Consider the following 24,391-nt stretch of genomic DNA (forward strand, 5'->3'; position numbering starts at 1 on the left):
CCCAGAGGGATCCTGTCACTTTTTCTTAATACAGTACCTAACCTTGAGATACATGTAAACAGGTGTTTACTAAATTATTTTAATAATGAGTCATGGCTCGGAGTGTTGTTTCATTACCAGAATGTTTAGCACTCATGTCGCTAAATATTTAGCACCTGATATTTTGCAAAACAATTCCCCATGCCTTTTTTATCAGTCTTCTGCTCTTCTCCACAGTGCCCATCATTAACTTAGGCAACAGTGAGGACAGACTCGAGAAACATATGAAATCAGTGTGATTATTTTGCTAATTATTCTTGTTGTTAAGTCTCCAGGTGTTTCCCAAACAACCTATCTGCTTTCTTCAGTCCACATTAGAAAATAAAAATTGTCCCCTGATTTTGAATGCTGAGCACTGATTTCAGAGTCCCTGAAGGAACAGTTGGGAGGACGCTGGCTGACCTGTAACTACTGTACAACAAAAAGCTGCAACACTGAGCAAGAATAATTACTGTAAAAGGAAGAAAGTGCTGTCAGCCACTCCCTCACCCCTTAATACAGTGGCAAGGGTTTCTCAGACCTCATAGAACTTACCACGACAAGTAAGAAAGCCAAGTGAAGAAATGAATAGAAAAGAAAACACCAGGAGTTGGAAAACATCACTGAAAATTAGAACAAATCTCAGTTACTTCCTAACCTAGGTCTTGAGAGCTGTTCCGCCATTACCCAGCAGGAGACCAGCCAGACTCATAAACAGAAATCAGCTGTGAAGTGTACCCAGTTGTTTTTGTCTTTTTCCCTAATAAAGTAAGGAAAATGTCTTCCTGCCTTTGAGCCAACAAGCTTTGTAACCCTAAAGGTTAGGGTTTCCAGATCCCAAATTTCAGGTCACCTCATGCTCCACTGGACTTGGGAACCACTGGCCCCTCTGGTTACTAAACCATAGTAAATCAAGGAGAAAATTAATATACAGCCAAAATGAGTTCAACTAATCACCCAAAAGCCTCCCTCAAGGCTCTGCAGGATGCTGTCTATGCTAGAGGTCAACAGAAGTCTGAGGGAAGAGTGTGCAATAGAGTGGGAGAAATCCAAGGTAGATTTTCATTACCAGAGGGTGGCAAGGTCACTGAGGAACTCAGTCATACTGGAGGGGCCTCCGGTATGTGTGGTGGCATGGGGGCACACACTGGTCTTTGAAGTTCTCTGCACAGGGTCAGGTGTGGACATGACGAAAGAGGCACAGAGGACAGGACATTCTCTCCAAACCCTCCAGACATCTTTCCTCACCAAACCAGACATGACTGCCCCTTTCCTGACTCCTAAGCCCTGGAGCACCACCTACTGGGAGAGGCAGAAACCACAGCCACTTTAGGTCTTGCTGGGTCTGCATTCATTGCTTCATGCAGGCAATGCATTCAGTCAGTCATGTATTAAGGGCCTAGAATGAGCCAGGGCCTATGTAAGAAGTGGGGATAAAAAGGTCAGCAGGGCCTCAAAACTCCCATTCAATAAGCTCCTCGGACTCTTGAGTCTAGGTCTTATGCACAGAAGAACCCACATCAGGCAGTTTTAAGTCAAAGAGAAAATTAAATGAAGAGTCCCAAGTCATCATTAAGAGTCTAGAGAGAGCCCCAGGGGCTAATGGCTCATCATTTTGTTCGCAGAGTACTATACCTATAGCATCTACCTGTAGAAAGCAATTTTCCACTGAATATGAGATAGAAATGTCCAATCTTAGGGAACTGCATTACCACTATTCCTCTCTGCAACACTGGGTCCCCCAAAGTACATTAGGTTCTTGTGTAATCTGTTCAAAAAAGCTTTTCCTTAGTGAGTGTGAGTGTGTGTGTGTGTGTGTGTGTGTGTGTGTGTAGGCACACACTTAAACAATGTTAGCATGTGATCTATGGAAATAATGAATAATTGATTCTTGTAATATAGTCTATTATGTAGTATTCTGATATACTAGAAAGTATCTGAGGAATACTAGGAACAATATTTTAAACCTCAATAGCCCTTTTTCTCCAGTTTCCTCCATGCAGTATCCAGAGACAGAGAAGCTAATGTCACACTCTCTTTAACCTGCACAAGCTGAGGTGCAAGCGACATTGTTCTTTGACCATTTGTAAAGAGTTAACTGTGATCATTATTATTATTACTTGATTATGATGATTACTATTCTGCTGCATTGCTAAGTAGTTAAAAGGAAAGCACGGTGTGTCTTCCACTCCCAGAACACATGTTTCTGCCCTCTGCCTTGTCTCCAGAAGATTAGGGACATACCGATGTTTTATTTGTTAAATGGTTTACTATTAAGAAACTCATTTGCTAGCTGTAGTCTGCAATGGAAAATCATCCCAGAAAAGTGGGAGGCTGGCATGGGACCAGAGCAGATAGGGTACTAAAGGTGAGGCAAGGCCCACATGAGCCACTCCCAGCTTGAAACCCAGGGTCAAAAGCCCTTCAGGGGTCCTCTAGGCTGTTCTGATGCCCTGACCACCAGCCTCCATACCCCAACCCTCAACACACACACATATACACACCACTGAAAAACTGGAGGAGAAAGGGCTGATGCATTCAGTACCTTTGAGCCTGTCAGGAAGAGAAGAATGTAAGGCCTCACCACTGGCAACTTTGCTGGTTCTCTACTCTGGTTTGTCACCATCACTGATCTGAGGTAATCATTTGGCTTCTCCTCTCTCTCTCCTGAAACTCTAACCCTCAATTATGTTTCATTGCCCCTTTGGTTATTAAGTCAGAGCAGCCCCTTCCTTGTAAATATTCATGTTCTTCCAGGTCTGCCTTTCCCCACCTTCATCACCCTCCTCCTCTTCTCCCCTCAAAAACCTGGACAATGACAAAGACCAAGGATGGGAAATGGAAGGGAGACAGGGATCCTGGTGCTCTTTCACCTGAGAACTGCATCCAGGAATGGAGGCAAAACTGCTCCTGTGAATTATATAATCACTGCAGCTTCAACCAAGAGAACTAGAATTCAGGTTGCCATAGTGTTTGTTGGCATGTTGCTGGAAAGGCAGAGCTCCCGGCCCTCCCTGCTCCCTTGCTCCCTTTCCCTCCATCTTCTTCACAAACCTCTCCAGGGTCGTCTCCTACTTTTAATGTCTGCTCCCTGCATTCGTGTGTGGGGAAGGAGCAACTGGGGGACAAAGAGGCAAAAAGAAGGAAGGAAAAGGGCTAAGAAGGGGTTTATCCTGTACTAAAAGGAGACCTTGTAAACTAAGATTATTGTGAATAATTATTAAAATTAAAATTATTAAGTGAATAATAATTATCATCACAGTATCCTACCATTGTTAGTATAGTGAAGGACAATACTACTAAGTGCTCCTTTTCGAGGCTGCTTATACTGAGGTGAGAACCTGGAGGAGAGAAATCCAATCCCCCTCTTCACAAATATCACCCTTTCCTTTGTGTCTCTCATTCCCTACCTCCTAATCCATTCACTACTCATCAGCTAGGAAGGGGACAGGGGAACAGATGAGGGACCGGGCATGGGGTAGAGAAATCCAGAAACAGAAGCTGCCCTTGTGACCCCAGAGCCCTGGCTCACCCTAGAATCTGTGACCCTTGACAAAATTCTTTCTACCAAAAGAGGCCCAAATCCCCACACTGCCACCCAAACGGGAAAGCAGAGCAACAACTGGCCACAAAATCAGTTTCAGGATGCACGGAGACCAGGCAGGTAGGGTGCCTTGCAGCCTCTGGCTCTAAAGGGTAAGGGCACTGTCCCCAGATTGTAGAGACAGGGCAAAAGAAGGGAGGAGGCTGGGGAAAAAAGAAACATGGAGACAACCCCTCCACTAGGCTGGTCCTCGGAGGATCACTTAAAGTACCCCAGGAAGTAGCAGGACCAACTGCGACAGGTATTCGGGAGGAAGAGATTGATGAGTGTAAATACGGGAGGCTTGGGAAACTGGGAGAGAAAAGGGAGCGACTACACCCAAAGAGACAGAGAAACCATGGAGAACAGACAAGAGGCTGCCACACTCCAGCAAGACCACCCCTCTACACTCCATCTTGACCTTAATTGCTGAGCAATGGCAAAAAAAAACAATCACTTGTTAATAAGGGGAGCGGGAGGAGAAAGTTTCCAAGAAGTGGAGAGTTACCTGAAAGCCCATCCCCCTCACAGGGGGAGCTGGTGACACTTGATGCGAAGGATGGAGATGCTTGGAAAACACTGGGCAATAGTGTGCAGCCGCGTGAGCTCGGCACACCCTTTTATTTCCTTAACACATGAAAAAGCAAAGCCCACACACCGCCCGAATTCTAACCGTTTACATCCTCAGGTGCTAGCTCACATGCGGGTGCGAATAAGAACACACGGGGCGTGGGCACCCTCGGGGTCAATGGCAGTGGAGAGGTGGGTGGGTGTAGGTGGGCCGGGGAGAGAGGAGACGGAGAGGGAAAGAAACTGGGGAAAGGGAGAAGGACACCGAGACTTGCATCTGAACCCCTGGCCCCCACCCGCCACACGGAGCGCGCTACACAGGGCAGAGGCTCCTGGAAGCGAGCGGGACGCCCGGCCGCGGTCAGGGCGCGGGGCCGGCCTGGTGCGAGGTGCACGCGCGCGCGCTCCCAGCCGCGCCCCGAGCCAGGCGAGGGACCCCGGCTGCCGGGGCTCGGAACAGCGGGGCTCGGCGGCGCCGGCGGCCCCTCCCCCACGCACGGCCGGCCGGGCAGCTGGGCTCTCCAGGCAAACGCGAGAAAGCGAGGCAGAAGCAGACACTTGGGGAACTTTTCCCCCTCGCCTGGAATTTCATAGGAAACACATGCGCCGGAGGAGCCGGCACGGGAGGGGGAGGGGCGGGAATTTTCCGCTCCGTCTCACGGGGTTCGGGCCCCGGTCCCACCGCTCTGGAGAGGCGGAGGGGCCCCGGGCAACTCCACAGGGACCGGCCCCGGGGCCGCGGGGCGAGCCGGAGCGCGGCGGGGAGGGCGGGAGCTCGCGCTGGAGCCCCGGCCGAGCGGCGGGGCCAGCCTTACCTTGGTGGTTTTCCTCTGGGATGTACATCCTCGTGTTTTCATTGACCATTGACCAAAAATCGTTTTTAAAAGGAGAAGCAGCCACAAAGAGGAAGAAATGTCAAAACACCCCCCGGCGGGTCTGGATTAATCCCTCCTCCTAGGTCGGCGGCTTTCGTGCAAAATTCAAGGAAGCCGTGGATCTGCGGTATCTCTTCTTCCCTTCTGATGATTACCTGATTCCCATTATTGCATCGAACACCAAAAACTGATCCTTTCCACTACTGCCTCCTTGAGTGAAATTGTAATGCATCCTCAGTACATCCGGGCCCCTTCCAAGAATTTAACACCGCACCTCTGGCGGCTACACCGTTTGAAAAAATAAACCGAGAGAGGCAGCGCGAGAGGAGGCGGAAAGGAGGGGCGAGGGGAGCGATGGACCCCAGACGGGGAGCGAGGGACGCCCGGGCCAGCAGGGGCTGAACCGTCTCCGCCGCTCCTGGCCAGCCTTCCTGAGGCCCCGGCTCGGCTCTTTTCTGTCAAGAAGCTCCGGCAACTCCTGAGGCGCGGGGGCAGGAAGGGACGCCGCCGCTCCGGGCCGCGCCGCGCCGAGCGCCGTTCTGGCAGGAGCTGTTTCTGCAGAGGCAGCGAGAGGGAGACACGGGGCGCGCGAGAGCGCCGCGCTCACCGCCTCCAGCCCAGCCCGCCGCCGCGCCCGCGCCCGCGCCCTCCCCGCCCGCCCGGCGCGCTGGAGGCAGACGCGCTGAACGCTTCCAGATGTGGCGCGGCGGCGGCGGCGGCGCCGCGTAGGGACCAGGCGCACGACGCAGGGCGCACGGCGCGGACCGAGCCCCCCGCGAACGCCCGCTCGGCCCTCGGCCGCGCCGGCGAGCCAGCCCGGCTGCCCACATGACGTCAAGGCGCGAAGGCGAGGCGCGCGCCGGGGGAGGGCGGCGGCGGGGGGCTGCGTGTGGCGCCCCCCGGGGACGGGGCGTAGGCAGACCGTGGGTGCTGGCGGGGTTCACGGGCGCTGCGCCGACACGTCCTCCCCCACCCCCGCGCCCGGCCGCCTCCATCCCCCAACCGCGGTTGTCCTCGGCAGCACCGGCGCGTCCCTTCGCGGCCGTCCACGACGGGAAGGCCTCTGTGAGCGGAATTCCAACAGAGGGGACTACAATCTGCCCAACTAGCAGAGTCTCTTTGCAGATCTGGCCACCGAACAAAACAGCAAAATGAGCCCTAATTCCGTGATTCTGTCTGATCAATTATAATCAGAGCGGTTGTAGAAGTGACATACAGAGGCGAAGATGGGAAGAGGGGAGGGGAGAGAGAAAGGGCTGGAGGGCGGAGTCTCGTAGGCAAGGCAGTGGTGCCCAGATGTCTGAATAGATTAATAGACCCAGGTTTTCTAATTCCTTGGAGGCAGCCGAGCACGTATTTACTAGGATATACTTACCTACTTCTCTTAATTATTTTTGCAACTCTGGCAGGAATCTATTGAGCGCCTCTCCTTCCGGAAGAAGCGAACATTTCTCTCCATCTCATTACAGCAAGTTCCACGGCACCCACTGCAGGCCCCAGCTCCTCTAAAGTGGGCTCCTAAGCCCTGACAGAGGAGCCTACAACTCCACCGTCCTGCCCTCAGACCGCCCCACCTCCCATCTATATTCATTCCCTGGGTGATCCTATCCGTCTCCATCGATTTAAGCAGCTGTTTATATCAAATTTGTATCTCCTGGGCAGACCTCTCTTCCTGAATGCCAGGCTACACAGCCAATCTCAGTCTCCACTTAGGTGTCCGATAGACAGCTCAAACCTAACATATCCAAACACTGAGTTTCTTTTTTTCTGTGCAAACTTGCTCCTCACACAGCCTTCCCCATCCTATTTCATGGGGCCAAAAACGTGAAATCATTCTTGACCCCTTTCTCTCATCCACCCACATCTACTCCTTCAGGAAATCCTCTTGGTTCTACCTCCAGATAAATTCACTTCTCATTTCCTCTGCTGCTGCCTCCAGATCTGAGCCAACATCTCCCTTCACCTGGGTTTTTGCAGAGGCTGCTCTCCCTGATCTCCCCTCCATGCCCGTCCCATGGTTTCTTCTCTACTACAGTCAGAGTAATCCACATAAAATGTCACATCACAGCACTACTCTGCTCAGAGCCCTCCAATGGCTCCGTTTTACTTAGCAAATGCCAAGATCTTTAGAGCAGCCTTCATGAACCTGCAACAAGGACCCACTGACATGATCAGCTGTGTATGACTTCTCTTGTCTTCTACTACTCTCCCTTTTGTGCCAGTCACGCTGGCCTCCTTGCTCTTTCCCAAATGCATCCCCATTCCCCCGGTCTGTCTGTCTTCTCTCTCTCTCTCTCTCTCTCTCTCTCTCTCTCTCTCTCTCTCTCTCATACACACACACACACACACACACACACACACACACACACACACACCTTAAGTCCTTTGCTCTAGCCATCTCCACTGCCTGAAACACTCTTTCCTCAGATATATATACCTGGTGAACTCCCTTACTCTCTTCAAATGAGCCTCACTCTGACTACCCTGTTTAGTACTGCAACCTGCCTAACCCTCCAGCTCTTCCAATCTCACCCTTTCTCTATTTTTATATGACATTTAATTCCTGTCTAACATAGTCTATTTATTAATTGTATTGTTTACTGTCTGTGTTACTTGCTAAAATGTAAACCCCATGAGGGCAGGGATTTTTGTTCTTTTTGTTCACCGGTGTGTCCCAGGTACACAGAACAATGTCTAGCAGACAGTACATACTTAATAAATATATATTAAATGAATAAGTGAATATCTGAGATGGTTTCAGGACTGCAACAATTCTCTGCCTCAAAATACCTCCCTCTGTTGCCTGATCAATATCTGAAACCTCTACACTCCAGCTTCATTCCCTTTGGCCAAGAGTTTTGGACTCAGCTTAAAGTGCAAATATCCCTGTGAGAGGCCTTAAGCTTTACCAGTCACCTTCATTCTGCTGTAAACAGCAATCCAGATTTTGTTGGTTACAAAAGAAATCTGGCCTCTTTACCATTCTGGTGTGTTCATATTCAGTCTTCAACCTAATAGAGAAAATTAAAAATGACACAAATCCAAATATCCCTTCCATTTAGCTTTAGGATGCATTATAGTCCTGTTTCAGAGATTCATGTACTTGATTATTTGTATTAAACAAATGCTAAATTAAAATTGATTTCTATCACCTTTATACACCATTAGAACGGGAATAATAATAGCTGACATTGTTGAATGGTCTGTGCTGTGATAGGTGCTTTACAGTCATTAGTCGTTTAATCCTCATTGCAATGCCATAAGGTAGATTACATTATTACTATTATGCCCTTTTTACAGGCGTGGAAACTGAGACTTAGAAACTTAAGTTACACGTCCAGGGTCACCCAGCTGGTAAACTGTGGAACCTAGACTTAGCCCAGGAGTGTCTGCTTCCAAACTCCCATTCAGTCTTGGAAGGGATGACTAAAGGTGAGCTGGTTTGGGGGAGGGAAATGACTAGTAAAAAATAACAGTAAAATGACTGCAAAATGTGCTGCAGAGAATTCACAAAGAACCAGATAACTGAGAACAGAGTGTATAGTGTTAGGGGGGCACGTGCTGGATTTATAGCTAGGCTTTTCTAAAGGTAGACACTGTATAAATCTAGCAAGTAAATATTACCTTCATGCTTCTTTAGTTTCATTTTTCACTTCTCTTTTCAGCTGTGAAATGTGTTCTTTACTTTCCAGAAAAAGGTATTTCCTAAATATTTGGCCTTGCAATGTAAGCCCATATCTTGGCTTCTAACTTTGGAATACAGCCCTTTATGCTCTCTTTCGAGGTGACAAATTCTCAACTCGACAAACGGAAACTGTTCTGAATTCTGATTTGGGAATTTGGGAGGTAGTGGGCGCAAAGGAAGAAGTCTTTTCTTCTCTTTTATTGCATGACTTAATTCTCCAGTTGAAGGTGCTCTCTCTTCTCTCCTCGTCCATAGTTCTTCATTTGTGCCACTCTGTCTACATAGTGTTATATTTCTGCATAGTATTATATTTGTATGTGAATGTGCTTTTTCTCTGTCCCCACTGCATTTTTAATGTCTTAGGGAAGAGAACTGTGTTCATTTTTCTTTGTGCATAGTGTTTTGTACATATGGACACTCAATTGTATGTTGAGTGCATGATTCACTCTGGAAAAGATTCCTTAATGTGGCCAGAAATATTTCCTTTGGAAGTGATTAAGAGCACACTGAAATTGTTAATTACAGGGTATTCATAAGAGTGAAAAGCTCAGAAACGATCTAAATATCCAACAAAAAAGGTTGACTAAATAATAACATTGAGAGATTATCTACATGTAAAAAGTCGTTTGCTCCTCAAAACAGCTCTGTGAGGGAAGTACTGTTATCCTCATTTTATAAGAGAGGAAACTAAAGCACAGAAGGGTCAACCTCTTGCCCAACTTTTCATAGCTAGTAAGTATTGCAAGACCTGGGATTCGAACCCCAGCAGTCTGTCATTAGAGTCTACACTAAACTAGGATACATTCATACAATGAAATCCTTAAATAGATGTGAACAATATTAAGGGATACTATTAGTGACATAGAAAAAGACTATTTACACTATTTTTAAAAATCATGTTCTTTCATATAAAATATTACATAAGATATCATGTACACTATGATCCCATTTTTCTTTTAAAAACAAGTGTATGTTTGAACTGGGAAATAGACCACAAAGGGTTCACACCAAAATGTTGACAACTTTCTTGGGAAAGTGAGATCATAGGTAAATTTTCCTTCTTTTTTCCTGTCTGGCCCCATGCTTTGACAGTCAAGTTGCCAGGCAGGTTCTTCTCTTCCCTAGGAAACCACATCTTCAGACAAGAGCCATTACCCCACTCCCTAGCCCAGAACAACACCTCTAATGAATGACTATGGCATTACTGTCCCATCAAAGCCCCAAGATGCCCTCTACCCACCCTGACAGCCTCTCAGCACTACATGCCAATACCCACCTGCAAAAATCACTTCTCCAGTATCTCTTACAAATGCTCATATTTCCTCATTGCATCCCCAGGTGACTGGTTAGAAGTTAGCCACTCTGTGATGATGGTAGAGAGCTAGGAGCACCAAGATAATGAGTACATTTTAGCAATGACCTTCTGAGAATATGTTTCATTCTTTAAATTCTAACCCATAGGATTGTCTGTGTATATGTATAAGGTGGGCACTTCAGACCAGGTGAAACCTTATGGTAAACCAGAGTAGAAAAAGGTGAGTCAGGAGGCCCTGCTTCAATATGCCTTCTAAGAGGTTACCCTCTCTACCTCGATACGGGGCCACCCAGGACCATTCCTTCTCAGAGGCCAGAGACTGGAACATCACTGTACTCACTGGTTTGGTATTGGGTCAACTTAACCAAGCTAGAACTGTATTTCCCCAAATTACCTTCCCTATGTGGTTCCAGGTCAGGGTTGTCCACAACAGATATTCGTGAAGCATTTGGAAGGTAGAAGTGAAACAGCAGCTTTCATGCTGCAACGGTCGGTGCACGGCTCCAGGGGCTGCTTCGCCACACGGTACACCGTCCCCCATCTGCTGGCTTTTCCTGTTGGTGTGTGCCCACAGCTCCTCCAGCTCCTGCCAGCAATGATCTCAGCAAAGCGTTATGTCCCAGTCTGCGATAAAGGTGCCAGCTTTATGTTTCATAGTCAAGGTTGGAAATGGTAAGAGACAAATAGGGGTTCCATTCGACTTTGGGGTTTCACTTTGGCCTCATTCGTTTCTATATCACATCCAGCTTTTCCTCTGGACTTCTGGCTCTGCTGATCTATAGCAATTTCAGAATCATCATCAGATACAGAAGCAACAGACTTCCACGGTTGGGTAAGTTTGAGTTCCTACAATCGCTCCCTTACTCCCTGTTACTAATGGTGGTACTGCTTCCTTGATCACACCTGACTGGTGCATCAGTGCAGTATTCCCACCCTTTTCCTGGTTACTTTGCTTAGATGTTTGTATGAGTAAATAGTTGATGCCCAGCACACAGGTCCCCTCAGTACATATTTGTTGAATTTGTTGCCATCATTTAGTAACACCTACTATACCTCAGTTACTACACAAGACACTTCAGGTACTAGAACTAAAATGGTGAGGAGAAGAAGGCTTCAGGAAAACTCTCCCAACTCACAGTTCAGAGAACGGAGTGACCCCTGCCCTTCTTTTTAAAGACCCATAATAACACTGATGCCTACACAACCTATGTCAGTCTTTAAGAACCTCTCTTGGCAAAGATTTTCCCTACATCACATTGAAATCTCTCCTCACCTACTTATCTAGAAGCCACAGGACAGACCAGATCCCTGATAGGTTTTCTGTATATATTGCATTTGAGGAGAACTTTCTTGGCAGCTCAGCCCCAATTTCAAGCGGAGGCCAGGGTGTTTGGCATGACAGGAATTCAATCCTCATTCTAGAGCATCTCCAATAGCAGAGATAACAATATTGTGGTAAATGCCTACCCTTGTGATTTTCAGCAATACTGTGCTTAACCGCCAAAGACAGAAAAGTAGCAGAGTGGTCAGCGGCCTAATCCTGGGACTGGACCTCCTGGAGGTCCACATATACCACATGTGAGTTCAAATTATGACACTCTATTTCGGCCTCAGCAAGTCAATGGCTGAGACTCAATCATGTAAGCAGCCTGTACCACTTTCGCTCATCTGTACAGTGGGAACATGTGGCCTCACGCCCATGGCTCTTTGCAAAGAAAAGCTGGTACCAAAAGACAAGCCAAATCATTTTAAAATTTTTCTTAATTACTTGTTAAAATTCTGAGAAAGTTATTTTCATGCAGGTGACCTGCTGACCTTCTGAAAGAACCCCTCAGTCTGGTTCAGACCCAATCCAATATTGTGTCTACTTTTGAAGTGCTCAAAGTCTGTCACAGAGTGGAAGCCATTCCTACATATCTTAGTGTCCTAGGACTGCCATAAGAAAAATTACTACTAACTGGGTAATTTTAAAAAACGAAAATTTATTCTTTCAGTTTGGAACACTAGAAGTCTAAAATCCCTGCAGGGGCTCCAGGGAACAATCCATTCTTTGCCTCTTCCAGCTTCTGGTGGCTGTTGGCATTCTTTGACTTGTGGTCACAGTACTCTGGTCTCTGTCTCCATGGTCACATGGCCTTTTCCCCTCCTGGACATCAAATCTCCCTCTGCCTCTCATATATACGAAGACTTGTCACTGCATTAGGGGCTCACTGGAAAATCCAGGATGATGTCTTCACCTCAAGATCCTTAAGTTAATTATGTTGACAAAGCCTGTTTTTCCAAATAAGGTAACATTCGCAGGAGCTGGAGATTAAGGTGTGGACAAACATTTCGAGGACCACCATTCAACCCACCATACCTCCTTAACTTATACGAATGTCCCGCCACCCATTCTTATTTAAACCTCAAGTCCAACATTTACTAGTTACCAAAACTTTGTCAACCTCGCTCTTTCCGAGTCTCACTTTCTTCCTTTATAAAATGGAAGTTATGGGCATATGTTAAAACTTAAGTGAATAGTAAATAAATGCAGTATAGTTGCCTGACTATGGAAGGTGTTCCTCCCCCTCAATATCTAATCTCACGCTTATAAAAACTCTTTAAATTAAACATTATCCCTAGTTTTTAAATTAGAGAAATTGAATGCTTGGAGAAGTTAAGTAATACTTGGCCACACCAACTCAGCTGGGTAGGAATGGATCTGATTTTGAATCCCAGAACTCATTCTGCTACCCAGCCTCCCTAACCACTTTACCTTCTTAACTGTTCCAGGCCAATTCCGAAAGCACTCACTGGTGCTAATACCAGAAATTATATAGCCTTGCAATTTTCTGGTACCTAGTCTGACATAGGTCAAGCAACCCTTTGTCTGACATTTGGGACAAGGGTACCTTATTAGACAAAAAGGTATATTTGTTCCCTAAGACCACTTTTTAAAAGATGATCTTCTATTCTGAATGTAGAGTCTAGGGATCTTTTAAAGGTCAACCTGCAGCAGTCCCAACCTTGCATCAAATCTAGAAGAATACAAACATAGGCTACACAGATAGGAATAATTCCAAATATTTACATTCTAAAAAGTAAACCCAAATGCCCTATAATTAATTACATTTGATTAATCACTGGCTTAATCACTCAGCTTCCAAGTTGTTTAAAGGCGATTTTCCAAGCCCTGGGTGGTGGAGAATGTATAGCTAACTAATCATTGCCAATGAGAGTCAGTGCCCCATAATACATTTAGGTAATAACTTAAAGCAAAGTCGAGGAGCCTACATGGCCCACAAAAAGGATATCTTTTTGGTGGTAACTATCATTAATTTGACAAATGACTTCCATTTAGCAGCCAGGTGGAGCCTGGTAGACCCAAGAACTTGGCAGAGTTTTCACGTGTGTCAGGACACTTCCAACCATCTCTTCACCTGACCCTGCAGAACTAGCTCTACCTATTAGAGAAGTCTTAGATCAAAGTCACACTGGAAGACGTTTCATTTTTTTCAGAGTTTACCAGTTTTGCCTTTTTCTATATCAGATTCAAATGTTCTGCCCTTCTCATGTTCAGTCTTGCTTCTATAATCATCTTTTGCAGTAAATATAATCTCATTATTTTGTTATTAATCAACTCTTGGGAATCATTTTTTTTTCCGGATTGACTAATGCTGCTTATAAAGTGACACCTATATTAACTTCTGCTACAGTTTAGTTCCAAGTGTAAATCAACAACTCTGTGTGTGTGACCCATGTGTGATTAGGGATTTGCCAAGTTCTGATTAGTGGAATTGGTTTCCATTCCAATCAGCATAAAATCAGCCGATGATTCTAACTCATAAGAGGGCAAGTTATAACCATAATGATCTTGTGATGGAATAATATTGAGAGCATTTATAATTTATGTAGCATATAATAGTTTTTATTTGTTCTACATAAATCAAAGACAGCATCCACTTCAACTGATTCTGCAGATGAAATACCCCAAAATCTGCTGAAAGGAAAGGAATGTTTATGCTGTATTTATTTATATTGAGTAGTTTATGCAAACTATTCTTGTATGGCTGAATCAAGGACATGTTAATAATTTCCCAAGTAGGCTTGGAAAATGTTTGGAGTAGTTCGCAGTATCTTCAAACTGCTGTGTGAGTAGCCCTTGTGGTAAATGGATTGTTTTAATGGAATCGGTTTCCAGAATCTCAACTTCATAGATACTCAATCTTGACACTGGTTGGAGGACAACCTGGGCAGAGGCTGGAGGCCAGCTGCCACTTTTCCTTTCTCTTCTGAACGTTCACAGCCATCTTTCTCCTACACCACAGGAGAGGGCATACCTTTCATACTTGCCCCTCTTTCCTTCCGTGGTCTATTTCCCTGTGGTATAACTATCCCCGGGGGAACCAAGGAAGAAGACATTTGAAAGAATAGTATCCAGAAAGCCTCCTTTAATCAGATACATACTCCTTTAATCATTTATCTTTTTAAAAGATATATTCCCAATACTATTTAATTTTATATTAATAATTACTTTAAAGCTCATAATGTAATTATGTTGTCTTATATAATTATTAATTACACATTAATAATATTTGCAATGATAATTCAATCCAGAAGAAATTCATAGCACCAAGCCTAATAGTCACAGGAAATTTTTTTAATTTAAATTTTAATTTATACACCTTTTTTCCTTGCAGAATAATATGACTTTCAAGCATAAAAATATATTGTGTCAGGGTAAAATTTATGGAAGAAACAGAACAGAAATATTTTTTCAAGAGGAAAAAGAAATGATGCAAAATCTTTGTTTTTTAAAAAAGAGCTTTTATATATTTTTGAATGGATAATAGAAGGTTTAAAATAGCAATGGTGTTTACATTTCGTTGGAAACTTTTTAAAGAGTGATGCAACAATTTGTTTTGTTTTAAACTGTCAAGATCTACAAAGCACCAGAAATTGCATCATTTACAACCATTTAAACTCATCATGAAAATTTTTGTATGTCAACTTGAAAATGTATGATGAGGCACATACTTTTTCAAAACTCTTTTGGGGGAATATGCAAGCAAAGTAGTGTGGAAACTCCAGATTCAGCACAGGCTCAGGCCCTGGGAGACCCAAGTTGGCAACTCTGCTGATGGGCTGGCCCTGACTCTTCAAAAGGAAGGACAAGGTACTGACAGCAGGTGCTTGGCATATAAATACATATTTGTGAAACAAATGAACATCTCTGGTTTCTCATTCTCACTCCGTTTTCTATCCCAACATGATCTTGAACAATTTGCCTCCCTCCTCAAGGTTTCTAATCTTCTTGAGATCCTTGGAGAAAGAAATGCAGTGTCATCTGGCCACATTACCCCAGAAGGTACAGAGAACATCCTTAGGAGCATGGCAATCCAAATCCTCCTGAGGAATCTTTCAGACTCCAGATTATTTGTATTTTATTCCATAGCAGAACCATTCCACTTTTAAGTATGTTTTTGATTCATAAGGCCATATGTGGCAGCACTGAGACTTCATTGACTATATCTACTCTTCTATCAACTTGAGATACAATTTTCTCAGCCTCAGAAGAAATTCTCTCAGTTCTGACCTTCAGTGAAGATTTATTGGACACATCTGAATTGGTCATATTTTCGTTTACAGTGTTGGAGCCACAAGAGTTGGGTTTTAGAATAAACTCTGAGTTAGAAGCTTATATCTATTCCTACTTGACTGTGTAACTTTAAAATTAAAGTCGCATGCTCTTTGAGTATCAGTTTCCTCAACCATAAACCCCCAAGGGAAGTGTTCTGAGGACAAAATAAAATATTAGTTTAAAAATGCATGGTAAGTAAAAATATAGAAATAACAGGGAACTTATTACCAGGAAGATGGAAATTTTATATTGTCTTTGACAATCTGTAGTAGCACCTAGTAATCATTCCTGGTCTAACCTAAATATCATTAACCACAATTCTAACCCTTTTCTTTTTGTCTTTTTTCCCTGTTTGGAGGACAGAACAGTTGGCCACCATCTCTTATGTTAGTCCATTATCTATTTGAAGAGATTTGAAACCAGTTCTTCCAAAGTGAAAGTCAAGAGTGTTCAATGTCTCCACATTACCCAGTCTACACTTAGGCTTTGTTAACCAAATTCAGCCAAATTTCTCACGCAAGGCAAATTAAATTTCAACAATTTTATTCAAGTAACCATTTCTGCTTAAAAATTTCCCTTAAAACGCTGAAAGCAAATTTTGTATGGATAGTAGTTAGATAAACTAAATTACTTGCTGTCAAGTCTATGCGTTTAGCGAAAGCCCCGTCAAAATGAATTGTTCTGCAGAGGGCAGAACAAGCTTCATTTCCTAGGACTGATCAATTTTACAGAGGTCTCGTGAGCAGGGGGCTAAAACATTTTCCATTATACAAAGACCTCATTTAAGACATCTTCAATGCCCAAATGAGTGTTACACATACACACACACACGCTGAGTTTTACTGTCAAACCTCAAAAGCTGCTGGTTGACCTTCTCATTGCTGAAGTCATGGATGAGGCTCTACTGAGTAGGAAAGCAACACCTCAGCACCTGGGTGGCAAAAAGTTGAATGAAGAGGGGATGACTTGAAGAAAAATCTGGTGCTTTCGACAAAGTGACCACGTAGACAAATTAGCCTCTGCCACCCTCCGTCTCCTTGTATAAATCCTGCTCCCTGCCCCCTACCCACCCTGAAGCACTCTCTGAACACTCATAAGCATCACACACCTACATCATGTTCCATGGGAACCCAAGATCTGTAATCTCCTGCCCAGGCACAGGGATGCCCTCCATAGAACCCCATGGTCCAAAATCATCCCTTATTCCTTCTCTCCTACATCCAAGTTGCCAGCCTCCATCCTGTGCATCTGTCTGGCATCTATCTCACATCCATTGTATCCTATGAGACTCAGTTCAAGAGTCATGTCCTGAAACCTCCCTAGACTGTCCCCCATAGAGCTTTGTATTTAGTATCAGAACACCAGTTATATTGCTTATTATTATTTAGTTATTTGGTTATTTGTTCACCCCATGTCTCTTTGACTAGACTGAGCATCTCACAGGCAAGAAGCACATTCTACTTGCCTTTAAATTTCCTTTACCAAAAATAGTGTCTGGATCATAGTACATGCTTAAGAAATATTGGATAAATGAGTGAGCGATTGTTCTGTCAATCCCTGGAGGCATCAGGGAGTTATTCCAAAGGAATATATTGTTAATGATGCAATTTCAGGCATGTTGCAGGCTGGTAGAGAAGATATTTTTGGGACCAGGAGACCTGCCCTATTTCCCTCAATCATTTCACAAAAGTATCTACATGAAAGGCTGGCCTTAAGCTGGTAGCTAATGTTCCTAAAAAAGCTCCCTGGTATGTTACCCAGGAAGATTAGTTCAAAGCAAGATTGCTTCACTTTTCCTCTCATCATTACTTAGTGGACTGCCTAGATAAGCAAACCCTCTGCTAGGGGGCTGGGACCCTGCCTGAAAGTTTTTGCTCTTATTTTTCTAATAAGAGGCCCACATTATGTGCAAGGGGCTCACTGTTGACCCCACAGACCATCACTCACTGCATCTATCTTTTGCAATTTTCTGTTTATAAAAGCTGTGTTTATAACATTTGCAATTCTTGCATATGCCAGTGTCCCATCTGCAACACCCAGATTTATCCATTTCCTTTCCCCAACATCTGTCCTTTGCAAGCTCTTATTGACAAAATTCATGTTTAGGGATTTTACCTCTGAAAACACCTGGGCTCAGGACACTTAGGGAGTTGATGTGATGTTGGATTGGATTTCCAGAAGGTAACTTGAATGAGAGAAAAATCAAAACAACAAAAAGAAGAAATACCACGCAAGCCAGATCTATTATGACAAACTAGAAAGAAAATGGACACTTGAGGACATATTAGCAGCCACCGCATGTCAAAGCTACCTGGCAAAGCGATAGCACTCAATTCAGCATGGATCCAGCTATCTCCAGGAATAGTTCCGGAATCATATCTCAACAATTTTCTTCTTTTATGTTTCTTTGGCTTATCAAGAACCCCCCTAAAATCCATTGCTTATTTTTAAAAATAGACTTCATATCTTAAGTGGCCAAGTATATCAAAATAATATAGATAAGAAAGAAGTTTCTGAGACATAGCTCACAGTGTCGGTGAGCATGATGAGGACTTTGGGTCTAAGATGTTTTAGGAGTCAGTAAGGACCAGTTATGTAGTTAGATTAAGTAGTTACCTATATAGTGTCAACTGAGTGACTACAAAAGCCAACCTATCCTCCAGATATCTACAGTCTCCATCAGAGTGCCACAGTGACTCAATTTCTATGAACAGAAATGTCATCTTCAGGTTAAACAATGATTCACTAAGTATCCTATTTTAGAGTACAGTACCCTGTAAGAAAGAACTTCAAGTTTCTAACTAATAGTTTAATATGACTTACTTTCTCATGTCTCTTTTCTCCCACATATAAGGAACCTGGGCCATACTGAGTATGTAGTCTTTGTTATTGTCTGGGTTTTCCCTGGAGGTGGGGGCAGGGTGAAGGGAATGAGAGTGAAAGGAAATGGAAGGGGAAAGAAGCTTGAATGAGAGAAAGAATATCAAAAAGTAAAGTGGGTGATTCCAAAGAAAAACTTTGCCTGCTTCTCAATTTTGCCTAGGACCATGTGCTCAAAATCCATCTGGAAAGACCCATTCTTCCAGTGGGCTAGCCCAGTGCTCCCCAAACTTTAATGTGCACTCAAATCACCTGGGAATCTTATTAAAATACAGATTCTGATTCTGTAGATCTGGGGTAGTGCCTGAGATCCTGCATTTCTCTTACAAGCTCCAAGGTGAGGCTGATGCTGCCAATCTTCAGACTTTGAAGACACTATGTAGAAAGCTAAAGTCTCTTCAAACTTTGTGCTATTCATTACATAGGGTACAATTGGAATCCTGAGCAAACTTAAATCCTTCTCTGACTATACAAGGGTTAGAGGTGCACTGCCCAGTTCCAGGAGACGGACTCAGGTAGGACCATTCTGCCCTTTAGAGGCCCAAGGCAATTTTTGGTGTCCCCAACAACTTTTGTTGTTTTTATTTTGTTTTGCTTTATTTGTTTTAAGAATTTATTTATTAGAGCATTTTAGGTTTACAATAAAATTGAGAGAAAAGAGCAGAGATTCTCATGTACCCCCTACCCCCACTCATGCACGGCCTTCCCAATTATCAACACTGAAGTGGTACATTTTTTACTAAGGTCGAACCTATATTGACACATCATAACCACCCAAAGTCCATAGTTTACCTGAGAGTTCGTTCTCAGTATTGTATGTTCAGTGGGTTTAGATGAATATATAATGACATACATCTATCATTATAATATCACACAGAGTATTTTCACTGCCCTGAAAATCCTCTATGCTCTGCCTATTCATCTCCCCCCACCCGCCCTTGTCAACCACTAATATTTTTATTGTCTCCGTAATTTTGCCTTTTCCATAAAGTCATACAGTTGGAATCATACATCATGTAGCCTTCTCAGTACCCTATGACTTTTAAGTTTAAGACTGAGTTGGGTCCTTAATACACTTGAACCCCTAGCTAATGCTGAAATAACATAAGAATTGCTGTCAGCTGACAGTGAGTTCAGAGCAATGTTTGATGATACCAGTAATAAAAGCAAGAGAAATTCTACAATCTCACATTTACGTGTGCAGATGATTAAAATTCCTTTCATGCTTACCCAACAATGAATTCTTTATTTCTCTCTCCCTTTAAAGAGCTTGAGATGGTAAGAGTATACAAGAGAATGGCAGGTTAATCTGTCTCATGATATGACCCAGTCATTAGCTGAAGCTGTATTCACTACTATGTGTAGATGAGGCAAGATGCTCAGGCAGCTTAGCTGGTGGAACTTTGCCTAGGACGAACCATGCCTGACAACTCTCCCCTAATGGGAAATATGTAATGTTAGCCTGGAGCAAGCTGGTTCCTCGGGACACACCTACCAAAGGTAGCAGAGAAGAATGTTTTGAAGAAACTGAGAAATGAATAAATTTTGTCTTCAGTATCCTCTTTCTTCTTATGGAGACTTTGTTTTTGTTCCCAGCAAAGTCCCTGTCCCTAGACATCCTGAATCCTCCCACACTAACCCCTCCTGTCTATAGACCCAGCAGCTACCCTGTGCCAGCTTCTTTCTTCTAATAGGAATTAACAGCTCACTACAGAATAATATGACAATGGGTTAAGGTATTACCCTTTCTAGCAATAGGCTTTTTAAAGATAGCGAAGGGTCAGGAGAGTGAAAATCTAGCCTACGATACTAGGGTGCTCCTCTGGGTGTTCACGTCCTCAGCTCTCAGGAGCTAGAGGCTGGGGCAGCAGGCACAAAACATGATACCTGCTCTCTGTTCCATAGATGGCCAGGATCCCTACCCTGCAATGACTCTTAAAAGTCCAACTTTGAGCAGCTGCAGTCCCTCAGCTGTTAGTTTCTTTCTATAACCTCACTCTACATCACTAAGGAAAAGATGGCTTTTCTGGCTAGGTGTATGAGGCATTCTTTCAAATTTCAACTACAAACTTTTTATTCAACAAAGCATTATTATTTCCACGGAATATTGAATTGCCCAGGATACCTATACAGCACTTTTCATTTGAGAAGTCATAGTTTTTAAAGCTAGAAGAGTCTTTGAAAATCATCCCTAACTCTCAACTCCCATGTTTACAAATAAATGACCTAAACCCCAAAGAAGGGTGTTAAAATAGAATAGATGATTCCCCAGGCCACAAAATTAGGACCAGAATTCTCCCCTCCCCTGAAGCAGAAGATCCACAGTGTTTACCTTCAAGGAACAAGACTTAAATTACAACCAAAGAGATTTAGATGTGTCATAAACAAGGACTCACTGGTAATGAAGATGATTAAATACTAGAACAGACAGCCACAGGGAATTGTGAAATCGTCCTCCCTGGAGATCTTTTAAAATAGGACAGTTAGCCATCTGTCTGAGATGGTTTAAGTACAGTCCTGCCTTAGAGGTAGGAAAATAGTGAGATGATCCTCTTACTTGTCACGTTTGGGGGTTCTGAAATCACACCTGGATTTAGGTGTATTATGGGGATTCCAGAATGAATCTGGGTTGCGCCCCCACTGAAATTCAGATGTGTCCAAGCTGAGAATGTGACAGGCCCACAGTGTTTTGTTTGGATGAGGTGGGGAGGTGTCTGCATGGAAGAGGTTTGTGCTAGGGTTTCCAGGGGGAGGGGGAGAAGGGAGAAGGGAGAGGAGAAAAACGGAGATGTCGATTTCCCAGACCACCCCCCGCGCCTCCCCTCCCCCCCACCCCCGACACACACACTGCCTCTGCCGCTTGTAATACCACCCTACACCCTTTCCCTGCCACGTGAGTCTAATGGACTCTAGCTGATGCCAGCAGAACCAAGGGATTCCAAGAAATATAGCGACACAAGCAGCCCTGCTTTGTTTCTAAGTGACCAAGTACAACACCCGGTAGACGAAAGAACAGACATTCCATTTCTTTAAAAAAAAAAAAAAAAAAAAATTCAGAATGGCTCCGGCCTATTAAATATTTCAGGGGAAACAGCCCTCTTTCAGGACTTTGACATGGATGTTTTGGAGCAATCAGTGACACTGCCTTGGAACAGACCGCGCATTCTTGCGGAAGACTCCACACCGGGGGCGGGTCGAGGGAGAAGACCCTGCCTGGCAGGGGCGCTGAGCTCTTCCTGCACCAGCAGGGGGCGCTCGCACCCGAAGAGCTCGACTAGTCCCGGCTGCCTGCAGTTCTGATCTGGACCATAGTTTCCCAAGCCTCTAGCGCTCTTACGTGCGCAGTTCCCTCTGTCTAGACCTCTCTCCTCTTCACCCCTCACCATACTAGCTCCCAAGTCTTTCCCCTACTTTCCACAAAGTTGGATTAGGTGTCCCTTCATATCCTGTACTTTCCTAATTATACCTACACGAATTAAAATTACCTTTTACACATGCCTTTGCCTTTGCCGTCTACAGACTCATTGAGGACAGGGACTATGTGTTATTCATCACTCTATTTATCACTCTCTCTCCAGGGCCTGGCCCATAGTAGGCACTCAGAAAAATATTTGTGGAATGAATGAATGAATGAATGAATGAGAAACTACAACCTTTGAAAACACTAGATGGCACAATTAGCCCTCAAATTATTTCAAAGTAATTGAATATTGACCCAACATATTACATTGACCTCTATTTGAGATTGTGTGTTGTGGGGGAGCAGGGGGCAGGGGGGAGGTTACTTTGCATAGAGAAATAAAATAGAAAGGATCATTAGAGCGGTCATCTGGTAACTCCTTCCTAGAATATTAAAAACCTTCAGCATTAGCTTCTCAGCTTTGGCCTGCAGACCTCGGAGGAACTAGAAACTCAGGTCCAGATGGGCTTATTCATTCCGTCTCTGGACAACTCTGACGATGAGACAGTTCTTCATTATGTTGAGTTGACTCTGTTCCTTTGATGTTTTCTCCAGAGTTCTAATTGAGTTCTCTGGCAGCACACAGAGAAAGTGTACTCTCTTTCACATACCATAGAGACACAGAAGAAGGAACATAACCTTTAGATCTAGAAAGACTTAGGTGTGAATCTTAGCTTTGCCACTTACTAAGTGCGTTAATTTGGGCAAGTCACTTAGCTTCTTCAAGCTTCAGTTTCATCATCTCACCCAATGGGGTCATCATGAGGACAAAAATGAGTTAATATATTCCAAAGGTCTAAGACATACCAAATAGTCAGAATGCAATTGCTATTATTATTAATAAATGTTATAATATAGATAACATATTAAAATAATAAATATAAAATTTTCTTCCCCTCTCTATGAATCTTTTCTTTTCCAGGCCAAAACATGAGCTACTCTCATCTCTGCAATGAGATGATTGCTGGAGATTTGACTTGAGAATCAATAAAGGGGAGCTGGGATTTTGTTGTTATTCTCATCTGTGTTAGCATGCCATTGCCATTAAGTCCTTGCCCTTAGGATTATAGTATGAGTTATATTTAAGACCCTGGAAATAGTCCCCTGACTCCATGAGGACAATGTAAGAACCCAGGAAACATTTAGCATGGAAGCATAGGGGAGAAATGTCAATTTTCCAAGAAAGAATAGGGAAGAAATGTCAATTTTCCAAGAAATGTCAATTTTCCAAGAAAGTCAGACTTTTCTGTTTTAAAGGTGTAAAAGTAGCCTGGGTTTGGAAGGAAAAGGGGCCAGTGTTCCGGGTTCCAGAAGAGTCAGATGGCTGGGCCCCCTTGCAGCATTCCATGATAGGTTTGCAGCACAGATATGCGATCAGGCTAAAGACCACTGAGAGGGGACATCATGTGACAAGTGTGTCAGGAGCCAGAAAGAGGGTCCAGCTGTGCAGAGACTGGGCTCCCCTTGCTGTGGGAGGTCCTGCCCACACATTTCCCAGGATTCCTTGTAAGCCAAGGATCGAGGAGCCCACACACTCTCTAGACTAGGCCGGAGGGACACCCCCAGAGACAGTTCAGCTACACCACTGCACCAAACCTGATGCTCGCATCAGTGCCATAGGGTGCTCTTGGCGTTTTCCTCCACCATCTCCATCTTTAATTTTAATCAGATTTACAAACCCTTAATTTTTTCACCAAGAAGTTCCCCAAGAGCAAACACTGTGTGTGCGCGGGGCAGCAGGGGGAGTCTTATGGAAAGGAAGATTCTTTCTTTCTACTGATTCTGTTGTTATTTCCAGCAAAGGGCTTCAAGAACCTAGTTCTATAAATACTTCTGATTTTAAAAGCCACATTTACTCTCTCTATTTCAAAATCCAAGCCCGAGGTGGCAGCAACATCTCATGGATGTGGAATAAAAAGAAAACATGGCATGATTGTTACCACCACCTCTTGATGTTCTAAACTACCTGCCCATAATTCAGAGGACAAGACAAGGTCACTAATAAACACCATTGAACTGTGTCTCCTTTTATGAGTTCTGCATAAAAATATTGCAGCCCCAATGAACACCAAACAAGAGTAATGGATTGGTTTAATTTGCATCTGAACATCCACAAACACAGCCACCTAATAACACTGCTGTTTCCAGCAGGTTTTCATGGTGTCAATTATTCAGATACAGCAACTGCCCTAACTTTGACTTCAGTTAAAGTAAAGATGCGTTCAGTAAGTTTAGTTGGTAAAAGAAGAAAAACCGTTATGCTAAATTCATTTTGTAATTCTTTTCAAGAGCAACAGAGTCCATTCTCAATATGTGGCATCCATAAGCTTGGGCTTGAGCCTCCTTGCTGGAGGAGACCCCAGATATGGCAGGTTGATGCTCATG

The 24,391-nt window shown here is 43.9% G+C and overlaps 1 protein-coding gene across 24 annotated transcripts in view; it reads right to left on the reverse strand.

Moving 5' to 3' along the window:
• CACNA1C (calcium voltage-gated channel subunit alpha1 C) overlaps positions 1-24,391 on the reverse strand; it is a 607,203-nt gene that overhangs the window by 531,469 nt on the left and 51,343 nt on the right. For 7 of the 24 annotated variants that reach the window (XM_036236206.1, XM_036236204.1, XM_036236205.1 and 4 more), the window contains exon 1: positions 4,987-5,620. The exons of the other annotated variants lie outside the window; for them this stretch is intronic. In XM_036236206.1, the coding sequence (XP_036092099.1) occupies positions 4,987-5,035 (49 nt within the window). In that variant the 5' untranslated portion in view covers positions 5,036-5,620. Of the gene's footprint in view, positions 1-4,986; positions 5,621-24,391 lie in introns of those variants that run through there. 24 annotated transcript variants of the gene reach the window in all.

Source organism: Rousettus aegyptiacus, unplaced genomic scaffold (genome assembly GCF_014176215.1).
Source record: "Rousettus aegyptiacus isolate mRouAeg1 unplaced genomic scaffold, mRouAeg1.p scaffold_m13_p_2, whole genome shotgun sequence".
Taxonomy (NCBI): domain Eukaryota; kingdom Metazoa; phylum Chordata; class Mammalia; order Chiroptera; family Pteropodidae; genus Rousettus; species Rousettus aegyptiacus.